General features: G+C 40.4%; 1 protein-coding gene across 1 annotated transcript in view; it reads left to right on the top strand.

The window, feature by feature from the left end:
• Positions 1–19,419, top strand: part of LOC306740211 (netrin receptor UNC5C-like) — a gene marked incomplete at both ends in the record, with an annotated part of 178,941 nt that overhangs the window by 138,969 nt on the left and 20,553 nt on the right. The window contains 4 exons of the mRNA XM_079222313.1: positions 2,876–3,056; positions 5,544–5,711; positions 5,968–6,132; positions 11,013–11,069. Of these exons, the coding sequence (XP_079078439.1) occupies positions 2,876–3,056; positions 5,544–5,711; positions 5,968–6,132; positions 11,013–11,069 (571 nt within the window). The remainder of the gene's footprint in view (positions 1–2,875; positions 3,057–5,543; positions 5,712–5,967; positions 6,133–11,012; positions 11,070–19,419) is intronic.

The following is a 19,419-nucleotide window of genomic DNA, read 5'->3' as shown; positions in this document are numbered from 1 at the left end:
CTAGACAAGCTAAAATGATTCATGATTTGATGACTTAAGCAACGAATTACTTAAATACATAATCCCTGCAATGTCAGTCACGTTTGAACAAAAACATGCTAGTATGCGGTCACACTTTTAATTTATGATTTTTAATACAAAACAATCATTTGTGTAATTTAGATATGTAGCTTGTGACAAAGCAATTCTGAGTAGTGTTATGAGTGAATAGGCTTGAGATTTGATGATACTTTTTACATTGAGGTTAAGTGTCCGTGCTCGGTTATGGTGGAACTTTGTGAATCATGGCCACCGTCTTGCAGATCAATTTTCCAGGAAATTCAGGGGCATGACTTCCCTGTATGCTACAGAATTGGCCAGCAGTCCCAAAAGTAACCCAGCAGAGAACTTTAGGAGATGTGAGAAAAGTTGTAGCTATTCCCAAGCGGGACTGCAGCTTCTAAAGAGGAGACAGAGTACATGATGTAATCCATGTACATTAACTGACTTAACCAGCTTGCATTAGAATAGTTTAATACAGTCAGGATATATTTACAGTCCCTCTGGGCTCATAAGGTAGCTTGAACTGAGATTTCACTTTGGATCAATTTCATTTTTTATCCAGTTTAACTTGTTTCATCTTTCACCCTCCAACATTCCACGTCCCCTGGGTAGTTGGTTCACCGCAGACATTTTATAACAGGGCTTTGATCATTGAGTGGCAAATTCATGTCAGAGGTGAGACACTTCCTGATGACTGTACGCTTTGAAAATGCAGTGAAGTCAAAAGGAAAACTTCTTCTGCCAGTCATACTGGGGTTGTTTCTACTTTTATGAAATAATCTCAAACTTAATAAAGGAACCAAGTCTCATGTTGTTGTTATTTAAATGTTGGTCTTAACCTAATCATTCCCACAATTCCAAAATCATCGTTTCTGATCTGTGACCAATGTGTCATAGTTCCTCCAAGTAACAATCTTCAAAGTCCTGATGGGGGGAAGGGCTTTAGCACTCTCTGTCAAAGGAAGTCTGAAATCACGTTATTATACGCGAGGGGATAAGACAATAAAGGCAAACGTATCTGTTGAACTAGTAAGTGATATATCACTAACCAGTAAAATACCATCTAAAAGAAAGTAGGCATATCCAACCTGCACTGCCACCATATATGCTGCTGACACAAGACTACAGGTTCAGGTCTACAACTCCATTTACTCATGTGTTACTGTTTTTTGGAGACTTTTTTAAGGCATGAGTTTGTGATTTTAAATTAACATTGTTTTGCTCAAGATACATTTTGTAGCATGGTGTTAAGCTGCATCCATCTTCACTTGCTCTGTCTATGTCAGGTGTATACGCATGGTTATGTAGTCTAACCAGTGAGCGTAGATCTCAGAGACAAAGTGCAACACATGTATTCCAGTGCAGTTATTTTTCTCCATGGCCACAGTACAGCTTATATAACTACCCTGACTATGAATAAATAAAAATCCTTATTACACACATGTATTTGCTTTGCTTTGCCAGACAACACCTCGACTTGCACTTAAAGTACAAGATGAACTTCCCGGGCTGACTATTCACACTGTGTGTGTGTGTATATATATATATATATATATACATATATATATATATATATATATATATATATATATATATATATATATACATATGTTTTTGTTTGTTTGTCTTTGCTTTTATTCTCCAGTATAACCTTTCCTTTGTAATGGAAACTGAAAGGTCACACAGCATTTCACTTAAGATTGAGAATTCAAGGCTACAGTGAGCCCCCTGGCCAAAGAGCACTGCTGAATCTCTAAAGATCAGAGAGAGAAGCAGGTAGAATAACTGAGAGAGAAGAATGACAGCCGGGCCTGGGCAGGCAGTAAGCTGAAGAATAACACTGAATTCCCTTGTTTCTGCATCTGAGATTTCCATTTCCTAATGCGCAGGGTGGAGGAAATTAAACAACGTGAATTAAACAACGTGACTCGGACATTTATGTGCTTGCCATAAAGCTTGGACAGGCTGAATTTATGAGGGTTTGGACCAGTAAATACAGCACTCGGGAAATGTGATTAGGCTCGTAAATAGGATCGTTTCCCGCTGTCCTACCCTTCACCCAAAGTACCTTGCGAAAGCATATGTTCGGGACATTTTCCTCCTTTTCTACACTGCAACCTGTGTTGTGAAGGGCCCAGGTCTTTGCCTTAACAACAGCGGGATTTCTGTGACTTGATGCATAAACATCACCTCCTGTAGTGTCTTTATTTGCGTGTTAATTTTAAATGATAGATATTTTTTTCACGGGATGAACCATGACAGATAACAAGATAGGATTGGTCTTCACCGCGGAGCCTCCTCTCCTACACGCATGTATTTATTTGGATTTTCCATGGTGACGTCGCCTCAAAGCTTTTTCTATGTGGAACAACAAAAACAAGATTAAACCAGCATCGTATTATACGTCCTTTCATACCATCTTTACTTGTCACCTGGACAAGTTGAAAACAAGATTAAACCAAAACAACCAAACTGGGTTCTCTCTTTTCTTTTTTGCTCTCACAGATGGAATATTTTAGTCAAACATCGCTTTCTAAACAATTTTATTTTGCATTCATTTTTTCTTAGGGTGGATCAGTTGTAAAAGAAAGAATATGTCATTATTTTTTAATTAGCCGTAACTGGCAAACTCTAATGAAGTTGCAACATTAAAATAACGTAATAATTGTTTATCTGGTTTCATTAGTTTTTTGACTTTATGGCGGGCACTTCTACAATCAGATAAAGACCATGGTGTCATTACACAATAACACAATTTACTATTATAATGTTCGCTACATCTTTTCGAAACCTTTATACTGACCTCATGTTCCCCCCTCTCTGTCTCTCCCAGGTGGAGTGGTTGAAGAATGAAGAAATAATTGACCCGGCAGAGGACCGAAACTTCTACATCACCATCGACCACAACCTGATCATCAAACAGGCGCGTCTCTCCGACACAGCCAACTACACGTGTGTGGCGAAGAACATAGTGGCCAAAAGACGGAGCACTACGGCCACTGTCATTGTTTACGGTATGTTTGCATGCTCCTGTCTGTGTGGGTCTTTGTGTGTGTGAGCAAGACAGTTAATTTGATCAACATATTGTCATTTTTCTCTTTTCCTGAATGCAGGTGAGCTTTCTTTGTGTCTGATGTTGAGTATTTTACTCATATGACACCGTTTTAAATGCTGTTTGAAGCTACCCAACCATGTGCTGATCAGTCAAGCCAGCCCCCATCTGCCACATGAAATTAGCTCTTTGTGATTGGCCTGATATTCCCACGTCACCCTTGACCTCATCCAATTAAAATCCACCAATCCCGCCTTCAGTTTTAAATTAGAACACTCAGGCTTTCCAAATGTGTGCGCTTTCAGCCAAGTGTCCCACTATCAAATTAATTGTGCCGCATATGGCACGATAACAGCTGTGAAAGACAACAACACAGACTTTGAATAGCAAACTTGTGAATGGTGTTAGTTTTGTTTTCAGGCTCTTCTCTTCTCTGTTTTGTTTTTTTTTACGAAAAACTGAGAAGAAAAAGCTTGTTGTGAGGAAGAAAACACATGCCGTGTTCGCCTGGTCTCTTTTTTTTTCATTTTACCACATTCCAGTCTGCCATGAGAGAATTGGAAACATTTTGAGGAGCAGCAATGTATAGCAGAACACTCACACACATGCACAGTGTTTCTCTAAAATGTTACACTGCGTGTCTATTCACTAAGAGTGTTTCAATCAAAAATAGCTGTGCGTGTGTGCGTGTTCGATACAGACAGCGAGAGATGGAGTGGTTTGACACTGATGTATCCTTACAGAAATAGATTGTTCAATCTGTGGTTCAATCTTCTCGGCTCCACAAGGGCCCGCCTGACACTGTTGACAAGGTGAAATAGTAGCGGAAGAAAACCAAAACATGAGGGGGAAAAACGGTGTAGCTATAGATGGATGGGAGACAGGTGAGGATAAAGGAGAGGCAGAGGAGTGAAGAAGAAAATGGAGTAGACGAACCTCAGAAAGTAGATGGCAAAAGTGGTTGTACCTGATTTTCTCTCTCTCTCTCTCTCTCTCTCTCTCTCTCTCTCTCTCTTTCTGATGATTAATTTCTAATTGGGTGTTGAGAAAGGAGTGGGCACCGTCCACTGGGCTGAGACAGAGCTGTCGAGATGCAGCAGAGGAATTTCAACCCACCTCTCCGGATGTCAACTCTCTCTCTCTCTCTGGGTGTCCTTGTGACTCATTCCAACTCTATACCTGATTCCTCTCTGTCTGCTCGCCCTTATCTCGGTCCGCACTGTGCTGCCACATTTTATTCTCACGAACAAAACAAAAGTGATACAAAATAATGAAGCAATGATTGAGTCCAAATGTGACAGGATGCAGGGGAATCTTGTAGAGGTACAAAGACTACAAGAGGGAGAAAGTGGGTAAAGATATACAGAGAGACAAAGAAAGAGAAAAGATACATGCAGACTATGGAGACACACATTGTTTTGGTGTTAAGGATTCAGAAAACTCAAATTCAAAGAAGCATGATTCCTTATAATAGTAATTTAGCCCTCTCCCTGCTCTCTCTAACAAGGGTCTAAGGTTAAGCAATCTGCAAGCAGCGTGACAGTTTATGTGTGCTTTACCATGTGTGGGTTATACAACTGCGTGGGTAGGCATCTGTGTGTCAGTGTTCCCTTCGCTGTGTGAGTGTGAACAGCAGGAAAACATTGCGCTCCAATAAGAGCAGCAAAAAGTTGCTCAAGACTGTGTGTGTGTGTGTGTGTGTACGTATGTGTGGTTTGGTTGTGCAGGAAAATCCAGCTGTGCTCTCTAAACTTCAACAACTTAGCCTCCTGGCATGTGCAAAACACACACTGAGCTCATTGAGACACAGTCACATTACAACACATTACAATCACCGATACATCCATTGAGGATGATGCCTCTTTGATACAATAGGATTTGAATGCACCCTGCGCCCATTTGATTGCTTCATCGCAGACCTAGTTTGTATGAATATCACAAAAGTGTATGATTTTCTGTTGGTATGTCAGCTACAATTCCATCAAACATACTTTATTCATTCCTTAAGGGGCAATTTGAGGCATGCTTTGCTAACACAAATACACATACTTAATGAGAGTGGTCAAGCCACAGCTGGCCAACAATATCCAACACCACCAAGTCACATTATGTATGTCAAAAAGTGTCAAATTGTTAATTGCGTTCATCAATCCACACACATTTCTTGGACTGTGTCTGTAAGATTAATGGCCTCTAGAGTAAAACGTAATATTTGTTTAACATACAAGCGATCTAAAACACATGGCTGAAGTAGCCATGGAGGACTTGTGTGATGTCATTGAGGATTGTGTTGCGCAAGGGATCTTTGTGTTTTGCCGATCATTTTAGAGCTAAAAAAGAACAACTCCTTGATTGGCCAGAGGAATATATTGTTGTTTTGTTGGAATGGCTGATTAATGCATGTGTGGGATGACTGTATTGATTAAGTTACTGATCTCGGTTGCCACAGTGCACGGCGGCTGGTCAACATGGACAGAGTGGTCGGTGTGTAACAGTCGCTGTGGACGGGGCTTCCAGAAGCGAACCCGCAGCTGCACTAACCCCGCTCCTCTCAACGGAGGGCAGCCGTGTGATGGACAGGCCATTCAGAAACTGCTCTGCACCACACTGTGCACCGGTGAGTGGATTCTAGTCTGATTCTATCCACATTTATGTTGATTGTGTCAATGTATTATACTGTATTGTATTGTATCCTTTTCTTCTTTGTGCAATTTTGCTCTTTGGTCCCAAGTTTCTACGTGTTCTGTCCTGAACTCTACTGCATTCCACCGCTTTTCTTTTTTTTTTTGCCCTATATACGCTGCTCTTCATGAATGCTCTCTTTCTCCCTGGTCTTTTGTTTGTTTCTCATTCTTTTCGCTCCTTTCCTCCAGTGGACGGTCTGTGGACCGAGTGGACTAAGTGGTCGGCCTGTGGGACAGAGTGCACCCAGTGGAGGAGGAGGGAGTGCAACAACCCAGCACCTAAAAACGGAGGAAAGGACTGCGATGGGCTGGTGCTCCTGTCTCAGAACTGTACCAACGGACTCTGCATGCAAAGTAAGTTGATTATAATGAATCTTCTAGAGCACAAGCATGAATGTATCTCTCCTAAATGTATTGAAGTTGTGTCATATATATAGTACCTAACCATGAAAGATGAGGATGCCAATTCGACAAATGTCTTGCAGTGACTGCTTCAGATGGGAATTGACCCTGGATAAGGCAGGCCATGTGGGGAGGGGGGGGGTGGGGGGTGATGCATGGTCAGATATTTAGCTAAAGAACGGGAACGAGTGAAGCGTAACTTGACAAATGAATGGGTTCATTTACAGCACTGATCCATAATGAGAAACCCATCCCTGAAAATAGTGTAAATGAAGTTAACCCTGAAAAGGGATGTTGCAATGTAAGCAATGCACTTGGTTAAGCTGATGTCTAAAGTATTTGTAATATTTGTACAGATATTGTTCATGAATATGTTAGAAAATCAGTATTGATTTGAAAATCCTGTGTCTTGATGCGCCTTGGTAGCTGAGGAGCTCCAGCACAAGTCATATAACCGCAACGTCTGGGGTTTGATTCCCCGTCAAATTAAGAGAACTTTTTTTTTTTAATATAAGCTGTCTCTTTCACTGAATATAAATCCAGCTATTGACAACCCTTTTAGACAAATAAAGTCTCATTAGTGTCCAGCTAAACCAATTAAGTCTGTAGGCGTTGGCAGACTTTCCAAAATGGTTGTGCTGAGATACCTTAGAGACACGCCGTTCATACTCTTGGACGCATGTAAAATCTTTGCAAATGTATCTTTCATCTAGCTCGTGAGTATATTTATTAGCACTGCCAGTTTTTGTCTTCTTGTTCCCATCCTTCTCATTTCTTACCTCTTTCCTCCCACTACTTGTCCTCTTCATCAGTCTTCACATCTCACTCTCTAGTCCTCCAGCAACCACTGCTACTCTTTCCATTAAGTCTTCTATCCTTGCCATCTCTCTGGCCTCATCCTCTTGGAAGCCCTGGTGTTATGCCTTTCTCCAGCAGCCTATCTGTTCCCCGTTCTCCTTTTTAATAGTGATTTGTTCTTGCTCTGCTTTACACATGTACTTTAATCTTCTGTGCACATTGTAGATGATGTATAGGTTTGGTTTTTGATGATTAACTTTATTTTGTACCGCTTTCTTGTACATAACTGAAAACAAAAACACCTGTTTTATAAAGAAAAGTCATGGTAGATATTAAGCAAACTGCATATATTGGGGACTTTGCTCATAGCTTTTTTACTCTTTCTTGGTATGAAGTCACGGAATGGTTGAAGTTCTGCCTGCATTTAAGATGCTTTTTATATGTATACAGTATTTGGCAGATACATCGTAGTGGAATTGGAATATCAGAATCGGCATCAGCCCCAAAAATCCCATAACGGTTGTGCTGTAATAGATATTGATGTGGAACAATCATCCAAAATCCCCCACATTTAGTGATTTCTGACAACAGTAAAAAATAAGGAAAATGTGGTAAATTCCAAAACCACAGGGGAAATGTGGGCTGAGTCATAATGGCACAAATATAGCAGCAGCAGTTTTTCCAAGGTGGAGGTAGAATAGTGCTTGTTACTCCTTATGCTCAGAGTAATTGGCAGACAAGCATCTGACATGAAGAGAGAGAGAGAGAGAGAGAGAGAGAGAGAGAGATTATTGATGGTTTCCATCATATTTACTGTAAGTAAATTGTATTTTGACATATATTTTACGCAAATTGTCTCTTGAGACTGAAATATAAAAAAAAGTCTCGACCAGAATGAATGAACACTAAATAATATGGTAGTGTGGGTTTTAGAATGCCTGGGTCCACCCCTTTAAATCTGCCCACTCCACCGAGTTGACTGATTGGTCTGGCATCACGACATCGAGATGCAGTTTCTCGGTTGAAAAAGCAATCGATCCGCGCAGCGCCACAGGCGGAACTAACGTCATCGTCAAGCTGTTTTCAAGAGTTTTCCAGCTGCGGTCCACTACTAAGGTGGAGTGATAACAGCATGGCCATCCGCTAAAGACACGATAAATAGATCGATCGATCGCGCGTTGCTTTAAATCGATTAAAAGTGTTTTTACTTTGCTACGTTCCGCTCTCAAAACCCTGGCAACACCAATGTGTTGGTATGGCTACGCATGAGTTGCAACTATAGATGACGTCAGATTGGGGCAAGCACATTGGTCTCCAGGGATTTGATGAAGAAGATTACATCCCCCTCCCCGATAAAGGTTAATAGTTAGAATGGAGGCAATGTCGGACTAAAGATGTGAAACAAGTTGACAATCCTGTCGGTTATCAGACAAAGAGATGGTCGATGTCATGAGCAATGGAATCAAATTATGTAATCCGTCAAAAAGCTTTGCCCGTAGGCACATTATTGACGGAGGTTACTGTATATGCAGAGCCCTGCCCGCAACTTACGCACTGCATCATATACTGTGTCTCTGCGCCGTCTAAAGGATTCCCTGAGGCCTGTGAGGTATGGCCACAGAATATGGCATAAAACCTAGAGAGGTATAGATTTAGGCTCATTTCCCCTGATTGATTTTCTGTCTTTAAAATGACTCCACAGACGTGGTTTTATGTCAGCACTAATGTTTCAGCTGTTTCCTGTAGCATTTACGGAAATCCATGAAGTGTCTGTCCGTGTGTGTGTGTGTGTGTGTGAGAGAGAGAGTGTTGGTGTGTGTATGGTTGTTAGTGGGGATTTCTGCATGCACAGCATTTTATAGGTAGACTATATTTGAAAGGCTTGAAGTGATTCTTGGACCATTCTTGCATTTGGTTTATGAATGATGGATCTTTGGAAATGCAATCTTTACACAGACAGAACATGGTTTATTGCTTGTATCCAATCGGGCAGATACACTTAGATTGTGTGTTGTTTCGCGAGCACAACAAATATTTCCTCATTAAGTTCAGAAAATATTTGAAATGAAACGGAACAAATCCAGATTTAAACTACAATTTGTGTATGTTTAAGTTAAATATGTTTCTCACATTTTAAGCAGATATTCACACTTAATTTACAGTTGCTCGTTTAAACAAACGTAACTTTTACAGTTTGAGGTTTGTGAATGAACTGATAATGTCAATGCAGAGGGGGGAGTTAATGTTTTAGATAGTACTCTGTAATTGACTTTGTGCTCAAAAAGCACTTCACTTTTTTCTCTTTCTCTCTCTCTCTCTCTCTCTCTCTCTCTCTCTCTCTCTCTCTCTCTCTCTCTCTCTCTCCACCAACACCTCCCGCCTCTCTATTAATCTCCTCCACCGTCTCTCGCTGCCCTTTTTCTAAAGTTGTCCTGTTAAATCCTGAGAGGTAGAAATCCATTTGACCTCACTTCTGCCCCGCATGGAGTGCCTCCTCTCTTTTTGTGTGTATGTGTTTATCAGTGTGAGTCTGTGTATATCTATGTGTGTGTGTGTTCTTGTGAAAGAAGTTGTAGCTCTTTCACATGTTTTTTTTAGAGTTGCCTGTGTTGTTTTATATCTTTTGGCCTGTTGACATTTTTCTGACACATTGATCTGGATTCCTGGAAGAGATTCAGTCAGAGCTCCACTGTCTCATCCTAGAGAGCATGACATTTCACTCACTACCTACTGTGTGTGTGTGTGTGTGTGTGTGTGTGTGTGTGTGTGTGTGTGTGTGTGTGTGTGTGTGTGTGGGTGTAACCATTTGTGTGAATGTGTGTGTCTACATACCGCCAGAGCAAAGACAATATGCTGTGTGTTCTTCAAACCCACAAGTAATCACCAGAGACACTGGCTGTTATGTAACCTTAGTGTTGGGAGTGAACATTGAATATGTTTGTTGTATTATACAATTATAAATCATCAGTGTCAGCAGCACTGCAGAGCATCAAACATGCCACCTCCCCATTGAAAGCTCTAGTCCTCTTCATGTCTTCTCATTGAGGATTCTAATCACTTCGTAGTGTTTCCTGAGCTGCTTGTCAGTCATTTTCTGCTTTTATTTTTCCTTTTCTTAAATGCGTTGTCCTCATCCCAGCTATCTTATCGCATTCACAATGCTCGTGCGTTGGCTCATGACTAAATCATGTACGCTTCATTTTCCCTGCCGTCATGTTTCCGTATTTGTTTGTTCTAATTGAAACATGAAAAGGTTTCTGTCATGGCATGTTGCTCCTACTGTCATCACTGATTCAGACATTTATCAGCATGACATGTGTTGGGTGCAGTTGCATAAATGCAGTAATTGGCTAAGTCATTTAGTACAATATTGAGAAATCTGATAAAAACATTGCTGAAATATACAAATTCAGGCCCAGAGTAATAGTGCTAAGCCCACCTACATCAAAGAAACGCCACATCATGCCTGTCAACTGTGCACGTGTGTCACTTTATGATGGTGTTTGCACATCACCCAGCTTAACCTCGTCAGTTGTTCTTGCCCTTTGTTGATGATCAATGTGTCTTCCAGCTAGTCTGGCAAGAAGCTTTTAAGCGCACCATGTTGCTGTGTTTGCCTTTATCAATTATACACCAGTACTTCAATTATACATCAGTACTTGAGCAGTTCATCTGTGTCAGAGACCTTCTGTCTGACTAAGTGGACCACTCAGCATGACACAGCAGTAACCGTTCTACAAACACCAGGGTTTCTCAGTTCATCCTTTTCCTTAATTTTCTGGTAAAGGGAATACATTTAAATAGTTTTTACCTTTTGATATTCATTTGTGAACTAAGGCACCTAAACGTAATGTAGGAGAGAAGAAAAGGAAGAAAGACACAAAGGAAGAAACTAACGTTTCCATGTTGAGGCGTTTTTGTGTCCATGTCCTGCCATGTTTGTCCCATTTTATTTGACTTATTTGTTTGATTTTGATTGTTGTGTTCCTCTCCCTTCCTCCATCCATTCCATCCCCTTCTTTTCTCGTCCCAAGGTTCATTGTTTCAGATGTCAACTGAGACCAAAGAAAAGAGTGATTTGGGACTCCCATGTAAGTTGATGTTTTATGTTTTATCATCATCCATTTTCTTTTTGTCTCTCTCATTTTAGTGTTTCTTTCCTAGATTGAGCATTGACCTTTGGTTCATACGTTTAGTTTTATTATTACATGTCATTTTGAGTTTTTCTCTTGTCTTATGATCTGTTCCCTTTATGCAATCTTTTTTCTGTGCCGATCAAACAAAACTCCTGAAACAGTGGCCTCACTAGTTCTAAAACATAATTCTGCTGTCAGACAAAGGAAGTCATGGTAGAATATGTTTATATGGTGGGAATACGAGCGTTATGCCTAAATACTTTTATTGCATTCTTAAAAAGGGATATATCATGATCATTACATTAACTTATGTATTATGGCTTTCTATTAGAACATGTAAATCATATGAACATGTATCTATATTTAACATGATTTGGTTAGGAGATTCTACCAAAACATATTTAATATCCAGTGCAGGATCCCAGAGTTGTGTCTGGAAAGTGAATACATCAAAGTGGTGACAGAGTCCTTAATTAACTTAATTCTTTCTTTCTTCCTGTCGGATAGCAGAGAATCGATTCAGCACCAGTTCACTTGATTCACAATTTGTGAGTTTGTTGCAGCTGTGGTCATTTTGGCGAGTAGCCAGCCAGCTTTGGATCATTTCCAGTCGGCAATTTGCCTTAATTCTAAACACTTGCTTTGTGTTTACAAGCGTATGGGCTCACAGAGAACTCGATGGAATCCAACTACGGACACTGAACTGAGTGAAATTTGGATTTGGTTCCACTGATTTGACCCACTCTCTTCGAAATATCGCCAGAATGAACGATTGCTAGATCATATCCTTTGTAGAAGAGAAACATTAACAAAAGGAAGGCACAAGATCACCTGACAAGGGGAATACTTTAATAATTGGGCGGTATGCAAGCTCTTTCCATCACTCTCTACTGCTTTGTCTACATAATTAGATAATAGGAGAGTTTTCTACAAACACAATAATTGAGAGATGGAAGAGAGATAAGATCTCTGCCATTGATTTAAACCGAGCGTTTTACTTCTGTCATTGCAGGAGCTCTCATCAAAGCAATCTATGAGCGTCTGTGATGTGTTCTAATGACTCCCGTTTAGGGTTTTCTGAAGCAGTTTCATCATCCCGGTGTGTTTTGTGAGATGACTAGTCCCGGACAGAAACAGACACGGAGAGAAGTAGAGATGAGAAATAGAGCAGTCATGGCTCATTTAACAGATTGTCACTCTGGTTTTAGTATTAAAAATGACATTCAGTAGCACGTGCATTGAGTTGCATGATGCTCACTAATCAACAAGCTGGAGTAGTCAAAGATTCAAGTGCAATTTCTTTCATCATGCAGTTTTAGCCCATTCGCAAACAGAAAAAAAAGAAGCAAAACAGTCCACCCATCTAGTGCAGCTTGAACTGGGTTTCCACGATGAAGCCAGGTCTCCCTAAACATGTGACGGTCCTCCTGTTGCAGGGTTAGCCAGAATGTTTCTGAGACCAGACTTCAGATAGGAGCAGTTTGGGTAGTGGGAAAGCATTAGGTCCTATCCTTAAATAGAATGTGTCATGTGTAACTCAAATTATATTTCCGCATCCACATGTCCATGTGGGACTGTTAAAACATGCGTGAACCTCTCCACCTATGCAGACGCCCAATGTAGTGCAGAGAGTACCGTGGTGATCACCTCCATGTCTGGTTCGTAATCCAATAGCTATGTTAGCTAAATCTGATTCTGGATCCTCAGCTGTCAGTTAAAGGGGCAATATGAACAATTCATGCTGCTCCAATGCAGAATCCATGACTACTATACTGGTAACTTGATAATTATGTATAGGTATGTATGTATTTTAAGACTATGTCTTCTCTTGAGAGTGGGACCTGGTTATTGTCTTCTCACAGTCTTAAACTCACCATGACCACAACAAGGCCTGTGGCTCACATTGTAGTTATGTGTTGACTGCTTCATAAGTGAGAACAGGATATTAGCTCATGTATGAAGACTGTAAGTATTTTCCCTTGAGCCAAAAAAGCATACGCCAAAACGGTGTTATAATTATAAATATTCTTCTATTTAGCATTTACACCCTAATGTGTTGGCTTTCGTTGGCTTCCATGTCTTCCATGTCGGCTGTTTGTGTCAGTCAGCTTTGTTTGGGGGGAAGAGAAGGTTAGGAAGTGGCTGAGCTGTAGATTTGTGATTCACGCTTGTGGCCAGCAGACATTTAAAGAGGTCATAATGTTACTTTCAGTTGGATAAAACAAATTGCACTGAAAGGCTTGTATTCAGTCCATTCACTAAATAGCTGCAATTGCACTGTATTGCAGGGTTGTTACTCGGGGCATGCAATCTAATGACTTTATATACCTGAATAGAGTTGTTTGTTGTCATGGAATTACACCTTCTGGCTTTAGTGACTCCATATTTTATTTCTTGACACCACGTTTTTTTTTCCATCCCCACTACAGAAGATAAGGATAGACACATTTAGAAATGACTGCTCGCGTTCTCTCTCTGACCGTTCATCCCTGCCAGTTACTTAGAGTGGATGTGTGTGCGACTGCCAGGAATGCAGTATGGGTGGTGTTTGCATGTTTGTGCCAAGCAAGATCAAAAAGGCAGTTGAATGAGTTTCAAGTAGTGATTGTCCACAGCTCAGCTTTGGATGCAGATCACAGAGGAGATAGAGGCAAGCTAAGCTGAGTTATCCTTGTTTCCTCTCTGTGGCAGATTGGACAGACTCTGTCAATGACAAAAAGCCCAGCCAATCAATAGACAGCGATCCATGCTGACTGAGGGTGAGCGGGGGCCGGGCTTCTGTGACTTGAGCCCATGTGTGTAATCAAGGGCTGGTTAGAGTCTGTGTGTGTATTATCCACAATTTCTGGAACCCTAAAGCTTTATTAGTCATATAGTTTGGCACACTAATGCAATTACCAACTGTATGTGACCAAATTACCAGACCTTTTTTTGTGCTAATTACAAAGCCCAATATTATTGGGCACAGCGAAGGACCGCATCAGCCAGTCATCTCACACATGCAAACACGCTCACTCATCATGACAATACACTCCAAACAAACAATTTGGCATGTGCACAATGAATACTGGATGAATAGTTATGGTTCTGAAACCGGAGACCATTTGGATTTGATCACACATGTAGGCACAACATAAACACACTGTTCAGTCGCACACACGTTGGGTGACAGTGTCATGCAAAATTATGATTGATGCCATGATTTGTTTTAGTTTTCCACCTTGCTTGAGGATGTTTCACCCTCACATTCCATGATGCCAAATGACAAGACTTCCTCTCATGGATCCAGATGGGTGGATATTTCGATTTTTTTTTTAGATTATCATCTTATTCCGGCGGCAAAACAATCCAAGATTGTATTTTATTATAATCTTTAGAGACCGATATTGATGCCACGATTTGCACCTGCATTTCTTCACCTGTGTGTGTTTGTGTCCCGACCTGTTGCACAGAACATTATCCCTCCTATATAAAGCCACCAGACATATCTCTTATTCGATTCCTTTACTATGTTTCATCTTATCGTATTTCGAAGGACTTGCAGGCGAAGGAGAACTGCTTGTCAGGTACAAGGAAGGAAAAGCACCAGAGATAGTTGGCTTATGGATCAAAGTTAAAATGGATATGTGCATGTCTGCCAAGCATTCATTGAGTGTCAGTGCTTGCATGAGTGCCCATGAAAATGAACCTAGGTGTGTACCTCTTAGTACTGCTCCTTCCTCATTCTATCACTGCAGATATCGTCATTCGTGCTTCACAAAGCAGAGCCTCGGGCCACTTTTAGATACACAAAGAGGTCCATACACATTATTCAGTCATCTTGGTTCGGTCAAAAGTGCTTACCCATGTTCAGTCTCTTTTTCAGCCCCTATCTTGTCACAAAGACCGCCTATTATGCAAGGTCGTCAGACAATAAAATAAAGAATTGACAGTTTTCAAAATCAGAGCAGCACTTTTGTTGAATTTTTACTCAATGAAATGAAAGACCAATAAAGTAGACACATGCTGTTACAACCCGGCTCAAAGGCGGCAACAACATGAATGGGAGAACAGATGAAGAAGTTAAAGAAACACATTTATTTAAATAAAACATGAACTAAAAAAATATGGATTGCCAATCATCAGTAATGTCAGGATGTGTGAAAATGTCTGAAACAAACAAAAAAGCTGCTGTATCCGCCAAGGAAGAGCCCAGTGTCTCCAAAGCTGGTCTGTCTCATCAGCGGATGAGCAACAACCTGAAAGACAAATTAGAGCCAGCAAACAGGACACAGACTCCATGTGGAAAGGAAAGGTAATCACACCATCCTCCATAAAAACTGTTTTTCCCATCGGGAATACCGACAGCTCATTATTTTCCAACTCAATGCAGATTACAAATATTGATACTAACCGGTCGTACTGCTTCCCCCATCTCGCCAACCAATCTTTGCAACCCAGCAACTCTAACATATAGAAAAGCATTTAAGAGGAGAGTTTAGATGGAAGGCCAAAGAGATTACATTGTAATATGGTCCAGCATAAGATTAAAAAGCAAGGTTTCTTGGGAGGGCCAGGTCATGCATAGAGATGCAAGAACGAGGGGTGAACACACAGAACTGGAATTTCCAGTAACCAAAATGCACAGAACTGAACTACCATGAGCGCTAATCTGAAGTAGCTTCCCAAAGGTTCACTAGCCAAACAAGTCATCCCCTGAAGCGTAGCACAAGGAGGCAACCAAAGTACAACACAGATCACACCAACCAAGCCATACACTGTAGCGCTTATGTTCCGAAAGGTAACAAGCCAATACATATCCCAATACAGTTCCCCACATCCCTCTTAACTACCAACTTGCTTACCATGTGAACCATTATTATCGACTGCACACTTTGCATCAGGAGTCTTCAGGTAAAACACCTGCAGTGTCTCTGGGTCCAACTCCCCACACACTCAACACGCATGCAGAGCTCTCATTACTGGGTCAATAATTACTCAGAAACATCACCATATTACAAAAAACTGAATATATTTGTTTTAAACTGGAGCTAAACAGTATCTAAAATGTGTGTCTCCCTCAGTGAAGCCAGATGCATCAAACACTTCCTACCCAAGACTAACAGCAATTTAAATATGACACCCAACAAGCAGCGCTCCAATAACTCCTCCAATGGGGCTCTTAAGAATTCTTCCACAGAAGCCATAACAGAGGAAACTAACTTTGACTGCCCAAACACACAAAAACCAAACAGATCGGTATAGAATTAAACTATTAAACTTACACACTAACAGCCAACATCACTGCAGTCCCCTACCTCCAACTGCTTTGCTAGTGACTTACTAAACTCCCCTTTAGTCTTCAGGTGCTACTTGTGGTGGGTAGTTACGCACTAAAACCTGCAGGCCCAGTAAAGCAGCCATGAACTGACAACCCACTTGCAGCCTCGGATGTGCCCCTGATACAACTGCTCCAACCACTTTCGTCACCACACTATCAAAACCTCCCAACGGACTCCAATGGGAATCCGCTCTTAACCTAACAGGGACAGAACAGCAATTTTCTCATCGTGTATACAGGACCATGGGAACCATGTGACAGCACAACACAGCTCGGGGACACAAACACACTCACAGGAAAACGAATCAGCACAGCTACTCACATTAACCAACAACAGGACAACCTTCATGGTACAACCCAGCTCAAAGACTACAACATAAATACGAGACTAGACAAGTGTAAAAGTAATGAATGAACACATTTATTTAAAGAATACATAAACTAAATTAAACAAAAGAGTCAGTAGTCATGAATGTCAGGGTGTGTGAAAATGTGAGAAACAAACTAAACTGAACAGCAGCCATGTCAGCCAAGGAAGAGCCCAGAGCAGGATCAGGCTGTTGCTCATCAGCTGATGAGCAACAGCCTGATAGACAAATTAAAACAAACAGCAAACAGGACAACGATCCCAAGTGAAAAGAAGCGGTCGCCACACATACAGAGAGCACAGAGGGAATGTGGACGTGCTGAAGAGAAGCTATCATACATTAGTGTGTATTGTAATTGAGTGTTCAGAGAGAGAATGAAGGCAATTTTTTAACAATCAGTTCAAATGTGAAGTCAATCCATCAAGGAAATTGTATTGCGTATTGCAGCAAAGAACATTTAATGGTCTATTTAAAAAAAAATCCTGAAGATCCTTAATATGTTTTCTTATTACATCCATTTCCTTGAAGCCGATCACTTATTAGTGATTGTGCCTAGTATGATTCTCAGTAGCATTCAATAACTGAGAAATGAAAATGTATTGTAGTGTTGTTGCTACTATTTAAGTACCATTTGTCAACTTACTTGCCAGAGTCTAGATATGCATGCGTGATGTTTACTGGTAAGGTGAAAGCAACGATGGCAATCAAGGACAGAAAAACACTGAGAAAATTGGAGGAAAAGAAAAAAAAGCAAACACTTGATATCCTGCAGTTATATGTAGGTTACCCAGGCAGGTAGGAACTCTAATGGGATGTGTTGTTTCATTCATCTGCAAATCAAACAGATGGAGACACAGAGACACAGGGAGTCTGAGACAGAGGTGTGAGTTATGGAGGGAGAGGAATATCTGAGAGAGACGGGATATCAACTGATAGGCAGCCAGGAAAGGATTGTTAAACCCACTGGTATAAAACATGCTATAGTACACATATGCACATACTTTAAGAACACAGCAGGCCATAGCCTATTAATCTATCCCAAAGTGTCCCACAACACTATATGATAATAGAAATAAATTAAGTGATATATGTTTTATGGCTGTCTGGCCCCCACATATTCTGAAGTTATATTCCCTAAATAGATGAGTATGATAGTGATTATAATTAAGATCAGGGAGTTGGTACTTAAGAGGATTATCTATTTCTATTCCCCCTTGGCAAGTGCAAGGACCTTGATATCAGGGCAACTCTGTGCAGCGTCACTGCTGCACCGGGTTGGGGCATTTTTACAGAAATATTTTGAACATCAAAAGGAAATTAGTAATTGCATATGACAAAATCCATAGGGGTCGAACCTTGGAGATTTAAAGGAGGTGCTCTAAATTTGAGTCAAATGTGATGAACAGCTTCATAAATCTTTGTGAAAGGAGTGCATACTCTTAAACAAAGAATTGTATGAATGTTTAATTTCCTTCATTACAATCTGCTTCATGCCGTGCATTAAGTTTCCATACATTCAAAGTTAAACTAGAGATCAACAATAGGCAGGTAAGATAACTATTATTATTATTGATTAATCTCAGATATGTTTGTCTATTAAATGCCGAAAAAAAAGTTAAATAAAATAAACAATCACAATGTCCCAGGGCCGAAGGTTACGTATTCACATGTTTCAGTCCAACACGCAAACCTATTCAGTTTGCAGTGGCATCAGGGAATAAGTGGCTTTTCTGCTTGTAAAAATAACAAACCATACTCAATCAATGATCTAAATAGTTGCAGTCGCTGATTGATTTGTTGACGATTGATTTAGATTCAATCTTGAAACCCATCAGCTGTACTGACGACCATTTAGCCTCTGGGGGAAACAGTCGATATTTAGGGGGTTCCCCCTTAACAACCACTTCAAAACCAATCCCCCCTTAGGGGGGGCAGACTGAGCGATTGTTATATAAAACTGTAAATCATAGCTTGTTTTATAAAAAAAAAAAAGCCAGAAACTGCTGTATTTGGATGTATTGAACACCATAAGTAATATACAAGTGAAATATATAGTTTGGTACATGAGAAAATGAAAATGTCACAGATACGCGCAAATGTGCCCCATTGCAAATGTTGGATACCTTGCCTGAATTTGCACAACTTTGTTATGCTTCACTTTATCAAAGTCAACCTTTGCAGAGAGAATGTTCACATATTGTGCTATGATTTGGTTTAGAGTTGGACCTTACAGCTGCATCATTTCAAAGTAATAATCATCCTGAAAGGGCTTTTTCTAGGTGGATCTGAAACCTTTTCATTTTTGCTGTGTCATCTTCATTTATTCTTAACCAGTAACATATAGACTGATATTTACACATCTGAACAAAATCTCACATGTGCATTATTATAACACCACAATTATTCAAATAGCCCTAGTGGTTGCAGAGATACACCCTTTTTAGTTTGGGTAGGCAATTTTCAAGCAGAGGCTTAACAATAGGTTGGTTTTCAAAAGAGAAGAAGTCCTGTCTTCTGCTGTTATCTGCAACTTGTTAATTGAGTTGGAGTTGAGAGACAATGTCTCCAACCAGATTGTTTTACAAGGAACCAGTCTACAATTACCAGTTACATTTTT

The sequence above is a fragment of the Taurulus bubalis genome (assembly GCF_910589615.1).
Source record: "Taurulus bubalis genome assembly, chromosome: 8".
Taxonomy (NCBI): domain Eukaryota; kingdom Metazoa; phylum Chordata; class Actinopteri; order Perciformes; family Cottidae; genus Taurulus; species Taurulus bubalis.
Note: the sequence above shows the minus strand (reverse complement) of the source record. Positions and strands in the feature narration are given on the sequence as shown.